Source organism: Lissotriton vulgaris, chromosome 3_1 (assembly GCF_964263255.1).
Source record: "Lissotriton vulgaris chromosome 3_1, aLisVul1.2, whole genome shotgun sequence".
Classification (NCBI taxonomy): Eukaryota; Metazoa; Chordata; class Amphibia; order Caudata; family Salamandridae; genus Lissotriton; species Lissotriton vulgaris.
Window position 1 is genome coordinate 948,616,086 of NC_141689.1, and position 21,539 is coordinate 948,637,624.

Genomic DNA, 21,539 nt, shown 5'->3' on the forward strand with positions numbered 1-21,539 from the left:
TGGACTTGGAGAAATTCCTCCCGATCACGAGCCCCACAGTGACGGCTCAATCCTTTAACAGTGTGAAAGGCTTATGGTGGCAAATGAGTTAGCAAAAACTTCTAAGAGTGTAATGGTGTCACTTGAGATATTAGAGCAGAAAAACTTGCAGTCTGTTGCCTGTTGACTTGTATGGACTACCTTTCCCAGAAATACCTCTACAGCAAAGAAATGTCAACTTCATCTTCCAAAGACAACACTGAAATTGCATGTGCATAATTTATGCATGGGCTATCTACATTGCACACACATAAAATAAACTTACATGTGTACAGTCCAATTTTGACAGTCATGCTTAATGAACATGTGCATTACATTACAGTCTTTCCCTGGGGAGCCTTTTACTTCACTAAACGAAGCTTAGTTAGCTGTTCTATTTTTATCTGAAACATGGGTGTGTGACTCCTCAAATCCTGATCTGAGCCCCACCATCCCACCGGGTTTTAAGACCCTGTCTCTGCCTGGGCTGAATTTAAATGATGCCAGTGTAATTTACACAGTTTCAAGATTTAGCGTTACGCTTAATCTGTTAAATTGAAGAAACCATGCAATAACACACCGTCGCACAATTATGTCCATTCTCTCGTCAATTTTTACAGCAAGTGCATAGGAATAGCTCAAATGTCCATAATGCGGGCAGCTGCTGCTTGCTTCACTTGTATTTTTTTGCAATATTTCTTTTTACCGTAAATTGCGTCCTCACGTAAAAAAACTGATGCAAAAACACATTTCACAATAAAGTATAGCACTAACTGATGGATTAGAATTTTGCATAATTACTTGTAATGTGCTTAATTTTCATCAAATTTTGTGTTATCACCCTATAGCAAATTACCCAAATTTCACACATCTCTAATCCTGAGCTGCGATCAAGTATGTCTAGGCGAATGGGGAATTACTGGCAAGGATGTTTTGTACTGAAATGTAATCATTGACTTCTCCCTGGCTATCCCCAAATTCCGGTCTGTCGCTCGAGGCCGATACCTTCAGTCTCCCTGGTATTTATTTTGACATACCACCTTTCCGAACCTGGCGATGGCTTCTTGGAGACATTTTTGGAGACCTGTGGACTGATATACCTCAGTAATGTTAATGTGAGAGCAATAGGTGGCCTGAACTACCCCAGTAGAATAGGAATGATTGAGTCTTTTGAAAGCTCTTGACGCGTAAACAAGGACAGAAACTGGATCTTACTTTCAGTAAGCCAACTCCAATCTTCTATAAGCTTAGAGTCACACCTCTGTCTGTCAGTCGGTCTAACCACTTTTTGATTAACCTCTCCCGTAATGTGCCTGTGGAGGTTCGGATGGATACTCAGGAGATGGGGGTTGTTTGATATGGACACTGTGTGATCTTTTCAGTAACCTCTACATTGCTCCACTAAACATATTTTTTGTACCACTTTTGTGAAGGGGTGGTAGACAAACTAGCCTCAATTGTGATAACAATGGGAGAGGCTGCTAAACCACAAAACAAATGGGTTTAGGCAGAATTTACGTCAGAAAGTCTAATAGCAATGCAGCACAAGTGAAAATGGCGAAGAGACTACCCTTAGACCTGGGAAGAATTTCTATTATGCCAGAGTAATCGTAGTAATTTTGGTAATTCCATATTACGCCTTAACACAGAATTACTTATAATAATGCAATTATGACAGTTCACATAATTATGAGTAACTTGGGGGGAATACTACTGTGAGAGCATGGTTAGTGAGCATGAGTGGTTGCTCGTGCTGCTGTTTATATTCTGTTTAATTTAGTGTTATTATCTTGGCGCATAATACATTGTCATGCCCATTTTGGATGCAAGGGTGCATTTTGCACAAAGAAACTAGCCCAAAATTAATGAGTTTGTACGTTTGGTTTCGTTTAGAAAATAAGTAAAACTAAAATAGTAGTGTGATTACAAGATGCGATCGCAAATGGACCATGCGATCGCATATGGTGCATAAATGGTCCCAGAATGTTGCACCTGCATTAGGGCTGGGATTACAATGTACGACTAACTCCTGTATGGCACTTCTTTATTGATGCGCTCTACGATCTGAGAATTGTACCAAGCTGCTCTTATGTCCAGGGGACAGAATATTGCATGGATGTTTGTAAGATATTGTCTGTATACTTATTCTGATTCGCATACTACTAATAAAAAGATGACCAAAAAAAGCATCTAGCCATAAATGCTGGAAGTAAGTTGGGAGAAAATACTACATGCTCTCTATTCATGTTCTGTTGCATTTAGTGATATTTCTAAGTGCAAAATGGATCTTTGCGCCCTTTTAAAAATAGAGAGGGCATTTTTCTGCAAATAAAATAGCGTTCAATGCAGAATTACTCTACTCGTTCAATTCTGCATGATTTCACTGAATTTTTGGGTAATTCCACATCATTATGGTACACATGATTACGCAAGTTACAGCCCAACCTAACTTTTCTAAGAATAGAGAGCTAAGTTTTTGAACACCCAGAAACACTATAAAGCCTTTCAACATTCAGTCAATGTCAATTTAGAACTGCAGACTTCTTTCAACATCTCTTTGGATATATTCAAGATAGTCATTGGCTTCTGCTATCCTTTTGCAATAGAAACAGGTTATCCACCATCTCCCACTTTGTATACTAACCTGTACGAATTCTCCTCCTCTATGAAAAACTCAAGAGCCTGATGTGAGAGATCCATAGGCCACACTAGCGGGAATCTGTGACCCGATTCAGTCCTTGTCAGGACTTTTTCCTTTGCAGGTGACTGCCAATTGCTTCTCAAATTTGACCAACAGTCCTCCAGTCCATCACACATCTGAAGGAGTGTCTGTTAGACATTCAGAAATGGATGTCTTGGAATTTTTTTTAAAGTTAAGGGAGACTAGACAGAAGAGTTTGTCATAGTAGGAAATTCAAAGCTATGGCCTTCTGGAGCTATGCTGATGGCTTTGGAGGGTCTCATGTGCAAGTAACAACAGTACCAAACCTGGGAATTTTGTTAGATGAAAATCTATCCTTTTCCTCCAAACACAAAAGATATGGTCCACATGGGTTGGGCTCTTAAAGACATTAAATAAAATCTGACCTTTTGGTGGTGGTCACCTGTGTTCTAGCCCACTTGGATGACTGCAATGCCATTTATTTGGATTTACCAGCTGTATGCAATTGTGCCAGTGATTGCCGATAGGCACCATCAGCACTTTTTCTGCCAACCAGGACTCATCACACCACTCTGCCCGGTGAGGAAAAAAAACTGAATATGCTATTATGCTTGCAACCTGCCTGTCTTGTCCTTTTGGGATTGCCCACTTTTAGAAATAACATAATTGCCCAAAGACTCAAAACATATGTAATGGAGCAGGTCAGAGTACACACAGAGAGCTGGCTTGGCATTGTCTTGTGTTGCATTGCCCATGTCAGCATGCTGCCCTGACATACCAGAGTGAATCCAGGCGAATGCATTCAAGGTAAGTGAACCCACTGCTACTCATCTTCCTCCTCTGTCTAGGCTGTCAGTTTCTGAAACTAGGAAGAAACCCTCCTTTGCACCATATCTGATGTGTCACGCATGCTGGTGAAAGCAACCCTGTGTCTGTCTGAGTAGTGTGCTCAGTAAAGAAGCCTTCTTCTTCTTCTGTTCACTCCATTACTGGCCCACATGTAGCACTCCACCATCAGTACTCAACTGCGGGTGGAACTGCAGTGCTGTTGCCCCCACACACAGAGCAAAACAGATACACATTGGAGAGGAGCGTGTCAGAAGCGATTCAGTGGGCCGAGCTAGTGGTAGCCATGGGCAGGGCCCTCCTCAAAACTGATGTGGCTACTGGGACTTATAATGTCACATATTAGACTCTGTTTACCATCCTACTCAATACATCTAAGCTGTAGCGACTCCAGAATGCCGCCTTATAAAAGACGATGGGGCGTAGGAAGTTTGATCATGTCTCTCTAGACGCCAATAAGACAAAGCGTGTTTGCTGCAGACACCCTGCCTTGCCCAAAGACCCTTCTATTACTCAAGCCTCTGAAGTGTGCTGACTCACTTTCTGGTTAGACATTTAAAGTCAAGTGCTGCTCTCCTTTGGGAGAGTTCTTCAGGTTAAGTGGACAAGTGCCACAGGACCCATGCTGTGGAACCATGCTTCTGGCGCTGTGGAGGGTCTTTGATATCTCAGCCTGTAAAGCAGAGTCAGATGGCATTTATGCTCGCACTCATATCCGCCAGCTACTCATGTTCTGAGGCAGGCAGTAGGGTATCGAACTGGGTGTTTGGTTCTTGTCTAAGTTATTTTTTAAGTGTCGCTGTTTTATAGTTCTGGTTTAGTTCCGTGAGTCAAGATACCTTGAGGAAAGTGAGACAAATAAATAAATAATAAATCCAGTTACTCAAGAGGCAAGCATGATGAAACGGCCTAATCACGTGCGTGGTTCCCTAGGTGCAGTTATGGACCTGTTTCTCACTAACCCATGTCACTTTCATGAGCTGAGAAGTTCCGGCACCTTGGCTTCCGCTCACCTCCGTGAACGTTGAATCATCTTCAATGTATGGTTTGCAGCACCAGATGTACTACTTGCCTCAGATTACAAATGAATAAAATATATAACCGCCTAAAACAGGAAGAAATGCTTCCTTCTGACTCCTCGCCAAGCACCATGTGCTAGGAAGCACTTGAAGAATGCAGTTTACAGAGTGTTCCTTGTGAGTCCCATTGCGACTGACACTGGATCTGCTGGGCTGTAGCCGCAGCTGCAAAAATCCAACAGAACTTTATATTTATGACGCTGCAGGCTTAATCTGGAATCCTTGCTTAATGCTTAAAGGGTCCCACGAGGTGAGAAGGTGCAATGGAACAATTTCTTTCCTAGTGTTAAGAGGTAACAGGATCAAGAATTTGGAACAAGCTCAACAGGCAACACATTCTGCGTGGAGATCTAGAAATGTGATTCACTGGGCAGGGCAATTCTATGTTCCTACCAATGTGTCTTTCAATATATTTTTGCAAGTAAATTATTTTGACCATAGCAACCCCAAGCCGGCTGTTATACGTGCTTCACAATAAGTAATACGGTGTAAGTAGCTGAACTTCTCATTGGTTGGGGGTGGCTCCTGTGACTGGAGACCTTTTCTACCTTTTGGGCAATGGCTGCTTTTCATAGTTGCCTCATTTTCTGAACTTTGTTTTCTAGATTACTTTAGTGTTTATGTAGCTGCTGTTGGGGTAATATCTCTAACACCCACAAAGTGTAGCTTGTATTTTTTGTTAAAAAAATTGTAGCACCATCTTTGGTCTAGAAACAGAGCCCGATCTCCTAAAACATAAACGCTGTTATGTGAGGCTCACGAGTAGGTTAATTTGGTCAAATTGCGCTAGCAATGTGGACACACCTAGAGCGTCTTTGTGGGAACTGAGTGTGTGTGTGTGTGAGGAAGACAGCGACAAAAGAGCACCATAACAGTCAGAGTATGTTTGAGATTATATATGCATTTAGTATTTGAGTCTGCAATGAGTAAAAAACGGTGGTATTTGTCTTGGGCATCTACGAAGACCTGATGAAGAGCAGAAGAAGTACTCACACCCAGACACGCGGGTCTGGCTGTGCTAGCACGGCGTCCATCTTGTAGTAGGTGTGATGTTTATTCTCTGCTTTTTCCTCAGTGGTTGTTTTGCTTTCTACATCTCTTGGGCAGTCGGTCGTCCTTCTGATATTGGTTCAGTGGGCAGCCAGAGAGAAGAAGGTCTAGTGTTTTCATTCCTTCAGACCACTGCCTCGTCTCACGTTTGCACCGAGACTGTGATGGAATGAAAGTCTGCATGAAATGTGACATGCAGAGGTGAAGAAGGACATCATTATAGCATGAGGCGGCAGGTTACTATGACATAGTCAATGCGAATGCTGCTGAAGTGTGTCAAGTCTCATGACATTCTAGTAATTCCATATTTTATTAGGAGAACATTAAAAAAGGGAATGCCACCTGCTGCCCAATGAGGAAAACAATTTATCTGAAACACTGTGAGCAGCATGTGGTTGACGACAAATTCAACATGTTGCTTATTTAGTACACTGTTTAGGTTTTTGGAGTGACAGTGATATGTATGGCATGATGGGGGACATTTAGATTCTGTCTTACACTAGTGAGGAGTGCAGCATGTGGTCTACTTAGTTTTACTTCCTTTTGTGGGAATTCTTGACACCGTTTTGTTAGTATACCTCATGACCATATGTACTTTGCAAGAATCTTTGATTCTTGTGCAAAGGGTATAAATATTGTAATGCTTGAGACGAAATGAGAAGAGAGATATTTGGCAAACACCTATTAAATAAATGCCTCATCAGATAGTGATGGCAGATTGTTAAAGGTCCGTTCCAGAGTGCGGGTGATGCCCTAGAATAGAGTTGCCTGCAGGTTGTGAGAAAATGATTCTAAGAGCACGAGGGATCTTCCTAATGGATGATTGTGGTTTGTGGGGGCACCTTTTTTAAGGGTCCATGCCGCCCTTAGGAAGGGATGGGCACAGGTTGGAGGAGACCCTTTCCGTCTGCTTGGGATGCCCTAATGAAGAGTGAATGGGTTTTGTATTCCTTACCTCGGTGTGAACTGTGAGTGTAGCAAATGTAGAAGGTTGTAAAAAGGTTTCCTAAATCCTGGTTAGAATGTTATTTTGTATTTTGTATTGTCTGACCTGGTTTCCCTTGTCCTGAAAGTGCAGTTATTGTGCGTGGTTCCAACGCGCCATGTACAGTGTCTATCCAATGATCCTTTTCCTTGTGACTTATTGTGTCTATAAAATACTACATTATAATAACGTTTTTGCACTCGCAATGTCTCTCTTTCCTTCAGTATCCAGACCTCCTACAACCTGTCACTGGTGCCCTTTTCACAGGGCCGGACTGGGAACCAGAACCGGCCCTGGCAAAGTGCTCGGCCGGCCCCCCTCCCCACCTCCGGGAGGAGAGGGGAGGGGGGAGAGGTGCGACCGTGCTCTGTGACAGGGACGGTTTTCGGCCGTTTTTGTTACAGGGCCGTTTTTGCAGCATAACGGCCCTGTAACAAAAACGGCCCCAGGGGCCCAAAACCGTCCCCCAACCATGCGGCCCACCGGGGGATTGCCCGGTGCCCTCAGCTGCCAGTCCGGGCCTGCCTTTTCATGCACCGTTATCACAGTAATGAAAGATCTCCAGAGCTCTGACAGTACACTACTGTGCTGAGCTGCAGTTTCTACTTGTGTACCAGTATTAACACCCAAATAGCTTTCACAGTCCACCTGCTTCCTGACATGTCATACAAGGATACCCTTAGATATCTATAGAAATCCCACAGGGTATCTCTCCCTTCCCCTGTCATACAGCACTGTGCCAGGGATGAGACCTCTACGGATCTTACATGGTGCACCTCTACCCTGACTTGTACTTGAAATCGACTCCAAGACTACAACTTTCACAAGCTCCCACAATGCACCTTCACCCTGATTCTGTATCAGCGATTTGGCGTCCGCCTATGTTATTGAGGTTAATTTGTTTCTGTGGTGGACGGGATTGTTTTACGGCAACAAAAACAATGTTCTTTATTTGTCAATGTAAACAAATTACGGGCATTGAACTTTGCTGTCACGAAATATCATTGGTCTCTACTATAAATCTAGGGAGATACCCGGTGTTGCAATATGCACAAGTTAGTAGCAACTGGGTGACATTCAAGAATGAACAAATGATTAGAAGCTGTGGTCACTCAACAGAAAATTAGAAACTCAGGGGCTTATTTATGAGCCCTTTCGTCACTTTTGCGCTGCCGGTGCGTCACTAGGTAGATGCGTCACTTTGTAAACCCCTTTGTAAACCCCTGCGCCGCATTGTACCTGCACCAGGTATAATGTATGCGGGGGGCGTTCAGGGGCAAGTAAGGGTGGCAATGAAATCTTATAGATTTCACTGCACCACTTCTAGGACGCAAATACGTCAATATCTTACGCTGACGCAGGCGCATTTGAAATAGGACTTGCCCATGTGTAATGACCCATTGCTGGAGTTGCGTCACTTTTGTGACACACTCCAGCAATGCATAATTTCTGCGCTTACATATACGTCAGAAATACTGACGTATCTGTAACTCCTTGGGACTTGATGCGTCATACTGTAAATATGACGCATCATTAGTGTCACAATGAGGGCCCAATGAAAAAGTGATGCATCGCTGTTTTCACGCAGCGATGCATCACTTTTCATAAATTAGGTCCTCAGTGTGGGCCATTGAGCTGACCAGTGTCTTACACATGGCAACATATAATGGCACCTGTAGCGATGTCACTACAGCTCATGACATTTCCTGTGATGTAAAGAATACACAGAAAACACAGTCCTCTCTAGGTGCCAGATGTAGGTCACCAAATACCGGTTGGTAACGGCCGATTTCGGCCGTTACCGACTGGTATTTGGTGATTGAGATGTAGGGTGCCTAACTTTTACAGAATCTGTAAATTTACTGATTCGGTAAATTTACCGATTCTGTAAAATACCCACTTGGTAAATTTACCGATTCGGTAAATCTATATGTAGGTGGCACTGCAAACAGTGCCACAGGCCCCTAAGAATTCGTTATTTACCATGTAATACTATTGCATGGTAAATAACAAATTCCTGTGTACATGCACATCTGTGCATGTACACCTGTGCCATGTGGCACACAGACATGCCCTAAGGGCATGTATGTGTGACACATGGCACACAAGCCAGAAACAGGGGTGCAACAGGGTGTCAAAGTGACACCCTGTCCCCCTTGGCAATTCAGTATTTTTACCGATTCGGTAATTACAGAATCGGTATTTGCCATTGCTTCCTATGGGCTTCAAGGCCCATAGGAATCAATGGCAAATACCGATTCGGTAATTACCGAATCGGTAAATACCGAATCCTACCGATTCGGTATTTGTTACCGAATATTTACCTACATCAGATTTACCGATTCATGAATACCGAATCGGTAAAATTCGGTATTTATGAATCGGTAAATCTGATTTGTCTACATCTAGCCCAAGGCGTCCTACTTTTATGTGACTATCCCCTGAATTTTCTCCTCTTTTCTTTAGATAGTCCAAGATGTCTTTTGTAAAAAGGCCCCATAAGTCCATAACTCCGTAGGGAAATGCCCATAACAACGAATTACACACCTAACAACCTCTGTGCAATAAAAATTCCTTTACAGGCTCAGAACATCCCTTGAACAGAGTGCAAGGAAGGAGGTCAGGAGCGTTTAGGAAAGTGATTATGAGTCCAGATGTGTTACTTCCTCACGGTTTCCTATTCCTGTTCTCAGCAGTCAAGAAACGCCCGTAGCAGCTTTAATGTGCAGGTTGCTGCTTGCAGGGTGTACGTGCACCTTTCCATACTGATGTTGCAATTCCAGAACAAAATTATGCATGCGTCTGATGTCAACATCAAGCATCGGCTCGGATATGATCTTTGCATGCCCAGCTGCAGTAGTGAGCCTAGCAGGACAGGTTCTTACACCGCGCGTGGATCTGGCACCTTCTGTTTACAAACAACATCTGCGTCCATCTGCCTGTACTGATTAAGGCCTCGATTGATTATCAGTGCCTGACCATGAAACAGTGTGATGAAGTTCAGTGGCGTAACAAAACTTGAGGGGGCCCCTGTAAAGTACATAGAGGGGGCCCCCATGCCACGGGCCCAGTCAGGAGCTCTCAGGCCAGGGGCCAGAGGGGGCCCCCTGGAAATCTGCCCCCCACCACCGCGGGTGCTTGATGTTGCAACACTGATGAAGTCAATTGGTTGAGAAGATACCCAAGCAAGTGCAGCAGGCCTGAGGAGCAGTTGCAACAGTAGTGAAAGTGCTGGACTTTGGAGGCGTTAGATTTACTCTATAAGCCACCCAGACTTCATCACTGGTGTTCCAGAAGGAGGCAAACGCTGTTATTATTCTTAAACGGCCACCTAGCGTTATCATCCAGATTTCTCGTACCTGCTTGGTTAGGGTTGTTTAAGCACATGCAGCAACCACTGTGTTACTGCTAATCCCAAATATGGAAAGAATTATTTTCTGTATTTATTTTTCATATAAACGGTGTGTATAACATTTTGATCAGAAATGTATTTTAGGAAGCATTTCAATTCAGTACATAGGACAGTAAATGGATTTCGTGGAATTACAAATGCCAGCCTGGCTGTGAATCAGAGCTCAATTTGAGCCTGTGGTTTAAAGTGGTTTATGATGCTCAGTCAGCACCAGCAGTTAATCATCAACACCGGTGCTTTTCATGAGCACCAGTTAACGAAACATTCAAACGCAGCAGGGTATTAAGTGATTTGCCCAGAACCACAGGATGTTGAGCCGATGCAGAGCCTTGAACATAGTTCCCCAACTCCAAAGTCGACAGCTCTGGCCACTGTGCCACATCCTCCCCACTTTCATAGTTAGTATTTGGTTCTGTTTTAGGTGGCGCTAAAAGGAGAAAGGGGCTGGTGCAAGTTGCCTCCTGACAAGAACCCCGGCACTTATTTTTTAACGAATTACAAATTAACCACCGGTTGCCGGGGTATTACCACGAGTGATTTATGGGCACATCCAGACTCTAGAGCATAGGAACTCACAAACATTTTCCCAAGGACCACAACGTTTGGTCTGCGATGTGAACAAGGGCCGCATTAATGCCAGCAGGGTGGTGGTTCGGTGGGGGAGGGGGCAGTAAGGTTGATATAAGGGTAACAAAGCATATACATCTAGTGGCTGAATTGCACAATGTGAAACCAGAAAACCTAGGATTAACCCCAGCTTCCGCCACTTTACCAAACTGTGTGATCCTTGGCAGTTGATTTATTTCACTTGTCCTCCATTTTTTCATTATCACATATAAGACCATCTCGAAATACATTACTTCAGTATGTGTGCTGTACAAAACCTTCTCCTGAATTTGATGTAATAAATAAAAATGCTGTTCATGTGTAATATCCTAAGAGTACACATAACAGCTGACTTGCCTCTTAGTTTACTATTGGCATTGTTGTCATTGTGGGGGAAAGAAAGAATGTTTCTAAATTAATATTTTAAAACTCTCACTTTAAAACAATACTTTTCAATGCACTAATATAATATGATATACTAAGCTGAAATGGTTCTGAATGTTAATGAAATACACTTTTTGAATTTTGAAGAGACCTTATCGTATTTTCACACTTTTGTTGCAAAATGGCTTTGAAAATGAAGTTGTTCCTAAAGTTAAGTGCTGTAGGACAACCTAGTTACTTCCTGTTCTTAACTTAAATTAACATTAAACCTCATCCATGCTGGTGACGAGCTCAGCTCGTCATGGAGTACAGTTGACCTGTACTCATGATGAGCTGAGCTCGTCACGGCCGTAGGAACGTTCGCACGCGGGGGTAATTACCCCGTTGTGCTGAACGTTCTAAAAATGGGTGCAGCCGTGATGAGCTCAGCTTGTCATGAGGGCAGCTCCGCTGAGCCTCATGACGAGCTTAGCTCATCACCAGCATGGGGGCGCTGCGCGTGACCTTTCCCCCCCGCACAGCGGGGGGAAAACACCCCTCAGCGAAGGGGTTAAGTAAAGGCGTGCCAGTTTATTTAACATGTTTGTGATGTTCTGTCTGAGTCGAGTGAACAGCAGCCCAGTGCTGCTGTTGATCAGGGGACCGCATGTGAAGGTCAGAAGGGCCACAAGCGACCACCAGGCCATACTCTGAGAATCCCTGCTCTAGAGTGTACAGTTCTGCACCTCACATTTGTGCTATAATTTGATCAGTTTTGGCTTGCAAAAACAGATTCTTTCCCATGATAAGACAGGAAGTATGTAATTAAGAGGAAACGTGATTCAAATCCAGGCCTGGTAAACAAGAGAGTGTAACATCAATTACTTTGTTGGCCTTGCAAATGTTTGACAAAATTGACGTTGTCAGCTCCAGGTACACGAAAACATTTATTAAACGGCCCCATGGTTTTTGAGGAATATTGGTGAATATAGTGGGATTACTCTATAAATCATCTGTTAAAAGTAAACTATAATGAACTCTGAGGAAGAAGTGGCAGTCTTTTTCATTGAATTCTTAATTTATTGGGGATTATATAGCACACTAAGGGCCAGATGTAGGTAATCTCGATTTACCTACTCTTAAATACCGAATCATACCGATTCGGTATTTAAGAGTAGGTAAACGGGATGTAGGTAATTTCACTTTTGAAATTACCGAATCGGAATGATTCGGTAATTACCGAATCGGTATTTTCCGATTCGGTAATTGCTATTGATTCCTATGGGCCTTGAGGCCCATAGGAATCAATGCCAATTACCAAATCGGTAAATACCGATTCGGTAAAATTACCGAATTTGCAAGGGGGACAGGGTGTCACTTTGACACCCTGTTGCACCCCTCAATTGTGCATGGGTGCACATGTTGCTGACATACATGCCCCTAGGGCATGTATGTCTGCAACATGGCACGTTTTTTAAAGTAAAAAAAATGCTTTTTGAAGGGTTTTCATTATTTACCACCAACTTCTAGTTGGTGGTAAATAACTAATTCTTAAACCCTTGTAGCACTGATTACAGTGCTACCTACATGTTGAATTACAGAATCGGTAATTTTACCAATTCGGTATTTTACCGAATCGGAAAAATTACAAATTCGGTAAAATTACCGAATCTGTAATTTAACATGCCCCTACATCTCAATATCCAAATACCGGTCGAACACGGCCGAAAATCGATATTTTCGGCCGTTTCCGACCGGTATTTGGATACCTACATCTGGCCCTAAACCTCCAGGTGGAAGCTTCAGGGTGCTAGTATGAGAAGGGCAAAGTAGTACACATAGAGGAAGCAGTGGAGAGTTGGGCCTTCACAAGCTTGATGATCCAGGGACAGGTTGCTTTATAGTTCCTTATTTTATTTGGACAGAGGGAGGTCGACTCACTTGCGCCGTGAAACCGCTTGGTGTAAGTGCGCTCTACAAGTATTTTTAACATAACATAACAACTTGCAAGTGGAGTGGAATAGCAGAGCATTGAGCAGGATATGTGATAATGCACCCACGGTGCAGGTATCTTGGTACAGTAACAGTTTTATGAAATGTATCGCTTTGTAACTGGTCCTTTAAGGAGCTAACGTCTAAGTTAATCAATAAGATTCTAAATTCCGTATGTACGTGTGTTTTCCTAAAATGAGTGGCAGAGAAAAATAGGTTTATGCTCTAGTTCTTTTGAATGTTGATTGGTTCAGTGCAGGTTTAGTATACTGATTTTAATATTTTTAAAAAGGCAACTTATACCCTGACATGCAATGACACCTTTGCAGGGTGCACAGAAGGCCTGTGACAGATATAGTAACAAGAAGAAGGCACATATCCATATCTATTTTATAACTTGAACACAAACGCTGGGTCGGTAAGCTACTTACCGGATGCTCAAACAAAAGTAGCTAGAGGCCTTAAGTAACATTTTGGACGGCATGGCTCCAAAAACGACTGCAACCGATCAAAATCAGGACAAGGTGTCTGTAGAAAGCCCCCCTTTGTCATAGTAGGTTGGACTTGGTAAGTAAATCATACATAGCATGTCATAATTCCTTTGCAAGTGTCACAGCCAGTACAACTTCAGTCATGCGCGAAAGAGGCAAGGGGTTAGAAGGCTTATAGATAGCAAGGCACAGTGGATACTTAAAAAAAGAGGGGAAGGAAAGTATACATAGAAGACAGACTTACCAAACCATTCACAATTAGTATACAGATACATTTTAGCATAGTACATTTGTATGTTAAATTCTTTTTTAAGTAGGAGAGTTTTGCAACTCCTGCATGATCTATTAACATTATCAATATGCACACATGTTTAAATTACTTTATGCACCCAGAGTATTTTGCTCATACCTGTCCCGATAGCACCATGTTCAGTTTATAGCTGTTAATGTGTATACGAAGTAAACTGTTACTCTAGAAACAGGTATTGTTGGTAAATGTGTGTATATATGTGTTTGTATGTATATATATTGTAATGCAATAAAGCAACGTATTGTAGCGTAATGGCTCTTTATATCTATGGCAAACCTATCATTGGTAGTAACAGGTTGCAGTTCAAGCTGGAGGAGAGGATTGGACGGGGTTGGGTAGCGTCTATTCAGTGATCGTGTGCATTAGAGTAGGGTCCAGTGAGTGGTGAGGTCTTCGAAGCATAGAGGTCCCTGTCTTACAGCAATGTGGTCTACGTGCATTTGTGTAAGTGAGTTTGTGTTCTAATAGAACAGTTGTAAATATCTGGAAATGTGCATGTTTCAGTGTGGTTGTGTATCACGTTAGGAGTCTATGTGTGCAGCAAGGTGCATGCAGGCTGCACATCTTACCTTTTAATCCGAATTTAGAATGCCTGCCAAACTTCAGGATAATTAGCATAATCACCAGACCTGTGCACACCAGCACTGCAATTCCCACAACAACATATACCTGAAAGAAATGATTTGCCTTGGTAAGATTTTTATCTTGTTAACAACAGTTCCTATTTGTACATTTAATGGAGATCAGACCGCACGTTTTTTTTCCCATCCTTAAACGATACTATACAAACTTTAATACATATGGCCTCTTATCTCCCCATACTTAAAATAACCCTTTTAAACAAATTACTCCAAACTAAAATAACTGCTAGCAGTGCTTCCTGCCTCTAGCCAAAATATGTGACTAAAGTACAGATACCCATTACTCTTACTGCACAGAAGGACATGGGAGTTCAGGAGCCTGGTTGGTGGTTTATTAGGGACATTCTAGATGGTGGCAGATGTAGCCCTGAATCTGAATGTTGGCATCAATGACAAGGCTTATGCCATTGGCCATAGTGTTGGCTGCTGGTAGAAAGAGTGAGTGGTCTGCGTTAATAACATGTTCTGTATAACCCGACAGGACAATCATGGTGCAGTCTGCTACCACTTCTGGTGCTTAGTGTTTGGGAACACAGCCCCATTTGAAATGATCTGGGTCTTTAAAGAGGCTGTAATGGGGACATATCTTTTGCAGAGGACAGCATTCTAAGGGTGGAGCTTCGGACTATGGTGGCCTACTTTAATGATTTCTTCTGTCACCAGTGCAGATGTTTCTGCAAGAAGATTGCCTTGGTCGACATTGCCGGTTCTAAGGAAGTCTAGAGACAGGCCTCTTCGGAAGAAACATTACTTAGCACAGAAAAAGGAGTGCAGGTCCGGAAAGTATTGCAGTTAGTGTTTCAGTGGGGTATGCTTTGAGGAGCCATGTTTCATTATCTGCCCTTGAAGTAATAGGAGCTATTTCAAGTATTTAGAAATGTATGCCTATAAATTTACACCCACTATCAATGCAAATTTCCAAAGATTAAGGAATTCACCAAGATTCCGAAGGCATTCATTTCCATGTACAATCGTATTATTCTGTGCGTACAATGCACAGGAGTGTCTGCATTTAACCTTTTCTATATTATAAATGTTTACCCACAAGGAAAACATCTTTCCTTGTAGAGAAACCTCTGCTGCTAGATATCCATTAGGTTTTGGGGCATATCCTTCCTGTCCCTGCCAAGGCACCTATGGGCATATTAACAAGCAATAGCGATAATTATCGCTATTGCTTGGTTAGAGACAAAAATTTACCACTGAGCTGCGGCGATTTTTATCGCAGATAAACCTTGGTATTACCAAGGTTTATCGCAAATGCGATAAAAATCGGCCGCAATGCGTGAATATCGCTGAAAAGTCCGCGATATTCATACATTACCGAGCTAATGCTCCTAGCCATGTTATCCACCTCCCATTTGATAACATGGCTAAGAACTGCTCAGGGCAGGTGTTAGCTTTTGGAGATATTCACGCTAAGCGCGAATATCTCCAAAAGTTGGTAATAGGAGATAGCGATGTTAGCGACTGTTTCCAGTCGCTAACATCTTGGCACGCCCACTTTGCATGTCATTAGTGATAAATATCACTGACATGCAAAGTGGGGCCCAAGATGGTCGCTATCTCCTACTAGCTGTCGCTAACTGGTGTTAGCGACAGCTAGGTAATAGGGAGATAATTTAAAAGCCAAGAAAGCGGAGATAAACCCCCTTGATAATATGCTCCCTACTTCTTTCCTTTGCAGGAGGAGTTTCATAGTCATTTCCTGGGTGCAATTTCCAGGAGTAAAGACGTGATGCCTCATGGGAAAGAAGCTTTGGGAATCGAGTCTGTGAATAAGAATACTTCAACCTTGGAAAGTCTGGAGTAAGACACCACCACCCAGTTTACAAGAGCATCAGATCGAGAGAAGGTTCCCGCACTCACCGTAATGCTGTCTTCCTTATCCTCTGTGGACACATTGGTGATTCTGTTATCTGTGGTCTCAATATAATCCTTGGAGGTGGTTTCATAGTAATCTGTGAAGAGGAAATAAACAATATGCAATTTAATATTTTCAGCAACACCATAAGCATACCACATGTTGAGAGCAACCGAGGGCATTTAAAAGACACTTTAATGACAGTGTCTAATCATAAACTGACAGTCCCTGATTCATCTTTGCCGCCGAAGAGGAAACGAGAGGCTATTTTTATTCCTCAGCCTCACTTCTAAAAACATACCCCCTTCTTAAGTAATCTTATTTCCTATTTAACCAATTAAAGTGATCAAAGTTGCATTAGAAGAATTTGGTATGTAACTTTTGAATCAACAAATCCATTTATTTTTATCAAGTGTAAGTATGAACATTTATATATACAAATATCACGCGGAGGACGTTTACATCCAATGAAACTTAAAAATGAACCTGTCCGATCTGTATTATTCTGCTCGATCCCTATGACTATGTTTTTTACCTGTATTATTTTCTTAACTGATTATCTTTGCACACACTTATCTGTAATATTTGCTTTATTGCTGTACCTGTGTTACTTTACTCCCTAATGACCTGCTCTCATTCTCTTGTTGGTATCCCCTGCATTGTAAAGCGCTCTGATATCTTCAAAGATCTTGTTCGCGCTATATAAAACTTTCAAAACAAATAAATAAATAAACCTAAATGGGTGAATTTTAAAGTTAGAACAAGCTCAAAATAATTCTGTGTAGGTTTCCACAACTAAAAAAAAAAAAAAATTCTAGGCGGAACATTTTGAAAAACACACGCAATCTACATAAATATGTATGTATGTGGTTGTGTGTATAGATGTGTGAATGTGTGTGAGCATGTTGCCTGTGTGAGTTAATAGGTGGAAAAACATCACATTGCTTAAGAGATATGCAGTTTTTGTACAGCTTCCTATTTCTGCTTAAAAGCAGATTAGGGCTTGAGGGGGGCGGCCGACCGGCGGGAGGCCTGCTACCCCCGGGGGGTTTTGGGGCCAGGGGGGAAGATGACCAGCACCGTATGTGGGCTGGTTTGGGTTTTTAGTCATTTTTGGCTTGGGCTGTTTTGGGCTGGTAGTTGGGCTGACTAAGATAAAACCAGCCATTTTATGTCACAGGCCACCATTTCGGTGGCAGTGACACGGCAGCCGGGCGGGGGATTTTTTGCGGGATTAAAATTGATTTTAGGTGGTTTTTGGCGATAGTGGGCGAACAAGGGGTTGATTGTGGTTAGCGCGTTCATCGCGGTGGCCTTGTGTGTGGAGCAGGTGGCGGCGGAAGTGTATCAGGTCCAGCGTCTTGTGGGGTCTGGTACGCGAGGGCCTGGGCGTGTGGGGAATGTCTTGGGGGCAGCGTTTGGTGGCGTGGGGCCGGAGTGAGGAGCTGGGAGGAGTGAGCTGTTGCGGCATACATACGGATGGCTGGCAATGAGGATCCGCGGGTGCTGGAGGTCCTGCGACTTCTGGAGGAGGCGGGCCGCATGAACATGGTGCGGCCCGCGGTGAAGGTGAGACCGCCGTGGTGCGCCGCCAGCGACGCCGCAGCAGCTGTCCAGAATCTGGTGCCTCCGCGAGCGCGATCCAGGAAGGAGGCGGGTGGGGGGGGCGGAGCTGGAAGGCGGAGGACAGAGGGCGGCACGGTTGCACTGCGGTGCGGGCTGGGGCAAAGGACAGGGGGCAGGCGGGAAGCGAGGTGCGGCAGTCAGGCCGCCTTTGGAGTTTGCTGAAGGCGTGGGGGGGCGGGCGGGGGAGAATGGGGATGATGCACCATCGCAGGTGAGGTGCACAGGACGGCTGGTGGGGAGCCAGGGGGGAGGGGTGTAGAGGCCAGGTTTGGGGGAGGGTGGGAGTCTCCTCTGCTCATTGAGGAATCGGATATGGAGGGGGAGGAGGTCCTGGGGGTGGAAGGAGTGGTGTAGGGGAGGTGAGTATGGTGGCGCCCAGTAGATCGCCGTCTCCGAAGGGGGTGAGCGGCGGGATGGGGTGGGAGGGGGGCGCTGGGGGTCGGTGACAGAGGTAGGGATGCTGTGGTGGGGCGGGCGGGGGAGTTTGGCTCGGTGGAGGTAGGTGGGGTCAGTTTCAGCAGGGGCACAAGGGGTGGGGAGCATGAGGGGTATCTGGTTGGGGCAGGGTGCAGGTGTGTGGGGGGGAGGGGCGGGTCGGGGAGAGCCTTTAGAGTGGGGGGTTGGGGAGAGCAGGGGTCTCGGGTGGAGGTTTGAGAGTGGGGGTTGGTCGGGTTCGGGGAGCGAGGGAGGGATGGGGGGCTCGGCTGGAGCAGAGGGGAGGTAATTCTGCAGGCGGGGGCGTATGTGGAAGATGGGGGCGTATGGGGGCGCGGAGGTTTAGGGGACGTTTTTACGTTTTTTTCCCCGGCATGCTGAACTCCACCTCTTTTTCTTGGCAGGAACGCTGGGATAGGTGCGAGGGAGAGCAGCATGCAGCTCCACTCCACCGAGGGGATGGGCCGGCTCTGCCTTGTACAGGCGGCCGCTCTCCACCGCGGGACCACTCCAGGGAGCACGCTGGGAGGCCGGCGGTAGGTCCCCGCCAGCCCCACCCCGAAGGGTCAAGACGGCCGCCGGGGGACGGGGATGGAGGCCGGAGGCTGTGTATCAGACTGCAGAGTCATATGCAGTGGCTGAGAAGAGGGAGAGTTTGGATTTCGGGGACTTGATGCGGGCTTGGAGAGAGAAGGCAGGGTTGAGCCGGCTGGAGCCCCTGGGGGGCGGCCGGGAGGTAGAGTGGATGGCAGGGCCCAGTGCTGGGCAGGGGGAACTGCAACTGGACTATGAGGAGGATTCTGCTGAGGAGTGGGAAATTCGGGTGGGGAGGGGGTGGGGGGAGCGGAGTAACAATGTTGGTAGTATTTTACAGACACGCCCACGGCAAGGAGCGCTGAGAGTGACGGCCCCCCCGGCTCCACTGGTTAGGCGGCGGGATCCAGCAAGGAAGCCGGCCTTGATGCCAGGTAAGGATGGTGGCCGAGCGGGGAGTGGTTTGGGCTAGCCCCGTTGTGTGCAGGTGTTGGTGGGTACGGATGCTCGGGGGGGAGCCAGTGGTGCGACTTCTGAAAGGGTGGTATGTGAAGGACACGGGGTAGGCATGGACGGGGCATTGGCGGGGGACGGCGGGGGTCTGGGGGCACTGGGGCGGGTGGCAGTGTCGGGGGTGCCGGTGCGGGGGGTTAGGAGAGTTGTGATGTCCCAGTGCACAAGCTCCCCTACATTGGCGTAGCAAAACCGCTGGGGGCGCATCTGTTGCTGGCAACGAAAGTAAAAGATATGGAAAGGGGAGTATGCGGAAATCCTGAAACTCCTCCATTAGGAGCTCACGTCAAAGGAAGGATCGAAAGAAGAGGAGCTGGAGTTGGCTAGGCACCCCAGAGTTCCCCTGACTATTGACAACTGGTCAGCGGCTTTTCTGATATATGCCAGCGTATACAGGGCCATAGCTCTTTTTAAATGTGATCAGGCAGGCGCAGGTGACCTATCTAGGTTATGCCTGGTCACATTATGACGAGGAGTTCCGGGCGCGGATGGCGTCGGATCCGGAGGCAAGGTGGGGCGAGCTTGATTCAGACTTGTACCACCAGACCATGGGCGGAGCAAAGTTTGGCAGGACGATGTATACAGCCAGTGGTTTCCCGCATGCGCTGTCCCCCTTTTCGGCCCGCCCCTCCCGAAGGGGGTGGGGCAGGGAGAGAGCGCTGCACAGTTCACAGTCGAAGCATGTTGGGATTTCAATAAAAGCGCATGCGCCAGGCAAGTGTGCCGTTTTCGGCATGAGTGCTCAAAGTGCGGGAAGCCACACCCAGTGGTACGATGCTGGGGATTCGGGGGGGGCTACCCAGGGGCAGCAGCCCGCGGCGGCTGGGACGCCGGCTGGAGGGGCGGGGAGGCGGGAAAGGGGGGGCGGGAGCTATGGGCAAAGGCTCATACGCCGGTTAGGTTGGACCGCCTCGAGCCCCTCTTGGCGTCTTATCCACGGATGGAGGATGCGGCCACGTTGCGACTGGGTTTCCCAGAGGGTTTTCGGCTTGGGTATGAGGGTCCGCGGATTACCAGGTTGGCGGAGAATTTGAAGTCTGTCAATGCGCACAAGGGGATGGTGCGGGAGAAGTTGTTCAAGGAAGAGAGCGAGGGCAGGATGGTGGGCCCCTTTCCTGCGCCACCACTGCCAGGTCTGATTATTTAACCTATTGGGGTGGTGCCCAAGAAGGAGCCAGGTCAATTTCGCCTGATATAGCATTTGTCATGGCCAGAGGGGACGTCGGTAAACGACTATATTTCGACGGAACTCACGTCAGTGTCGTATTCGTCTGTGGACGTGGCGCGGAGGATAGTGGCGGCGGTGGGAGTGGGCGCCCTCATGGCAAAGTGCGACTTTAAGATGGCGTTCAGGTTGCTCCCGATTCATCCTGAGGATTACCAGTTGTTGGGGGTCCAGTTTGACAGGAACATTGCATTGCCCATGGGGTGTTCCATCTTGTGTGCTCTGTTTGAGCAGTTCAGTTCCTTTTTACAGTGGGCTTTTTCCTGGCGCACAGGCTCTGAGATGGTGACGCACTATCTGGACGATTTCTTCTTGGTTAGTACGACTTTCGAGTGGCGGTTCTTTCTAAGTTATGGGGGAATTGTAGGAGATCTGGTTTAGTTATCAGGGGGGCTAAGTACAACAAGTTATTTAGCTAGGTAGAGAGGCAAATTGAAGTTTGCAAATTGTTTTCGTGTTTGTTATTTGGGGGAACCATTTATGGGGAGGGGGTGGGGGGATTGTTAGGAAAATGATATACTTAGTGAGGTTTAGTTTTGTACAGCACAGGCCAGGGGTTTTTGTTGTGTAAGGTGCACCTGCTTCCAATAAAGCGGCCTTTGTCACACCTTAATTTGAGTCTGCGGTCGGTGCTGTTTCCCCCATTCCCCGTTAGGCCCCAATAGGGTTTTGGGGGGGTGGCGGACCGGCGGGAGGCCTGCTACCCCCAGGGGGTTTTGGGGCCGGGGGAAGGGGGGGAAGATGACCAGCACCGTATGTGGGCTGGTTTTGGGCTTTTAATAATTTTGGGCTTGGGTTGGGCTGTTTGGGCTGGTGGTTGGGCTGACTAAAATAAAACCGTCCATTTTATGTCACAGGCCACCATTTCGGTGGCAGTGACACGGCAG

General features: G+C 45.8%; 1 protein-coding gene across 6 annotated transcripts in view; it reads right to left on the reverse strand.

The window, feature by feature from the left end:
• The window catches only part of NTRK2 (neurotrophic receptor tyrosine kinase 2), a 528,847-nt gene that overhangs the window by 294,764 nt on the left and 212,544 nt on the right, over positions 1 to 21,539 (reverse strand). For all 6 annotated transcript variants that reach the window (XM_086961298.1, XM_086961302.1, XM_086961301.1 and 3 more), the window contains 2 exons: positions 16,325 to 16,416; positions 14,384 to 14,483 (listed from right to left, as the gene is read on the reverse strand). In XM_086961298.1, the coding sequence (XP_086817424.1) occupies positions 14,384 to 14,483; positions 16,325 to 16,416 (192 nt within the window). The remainder of the gene's footprint in view (positions 1 to 14,383; positions 14,484 to 16,324; positions 16,417 to 21,539) is intronic.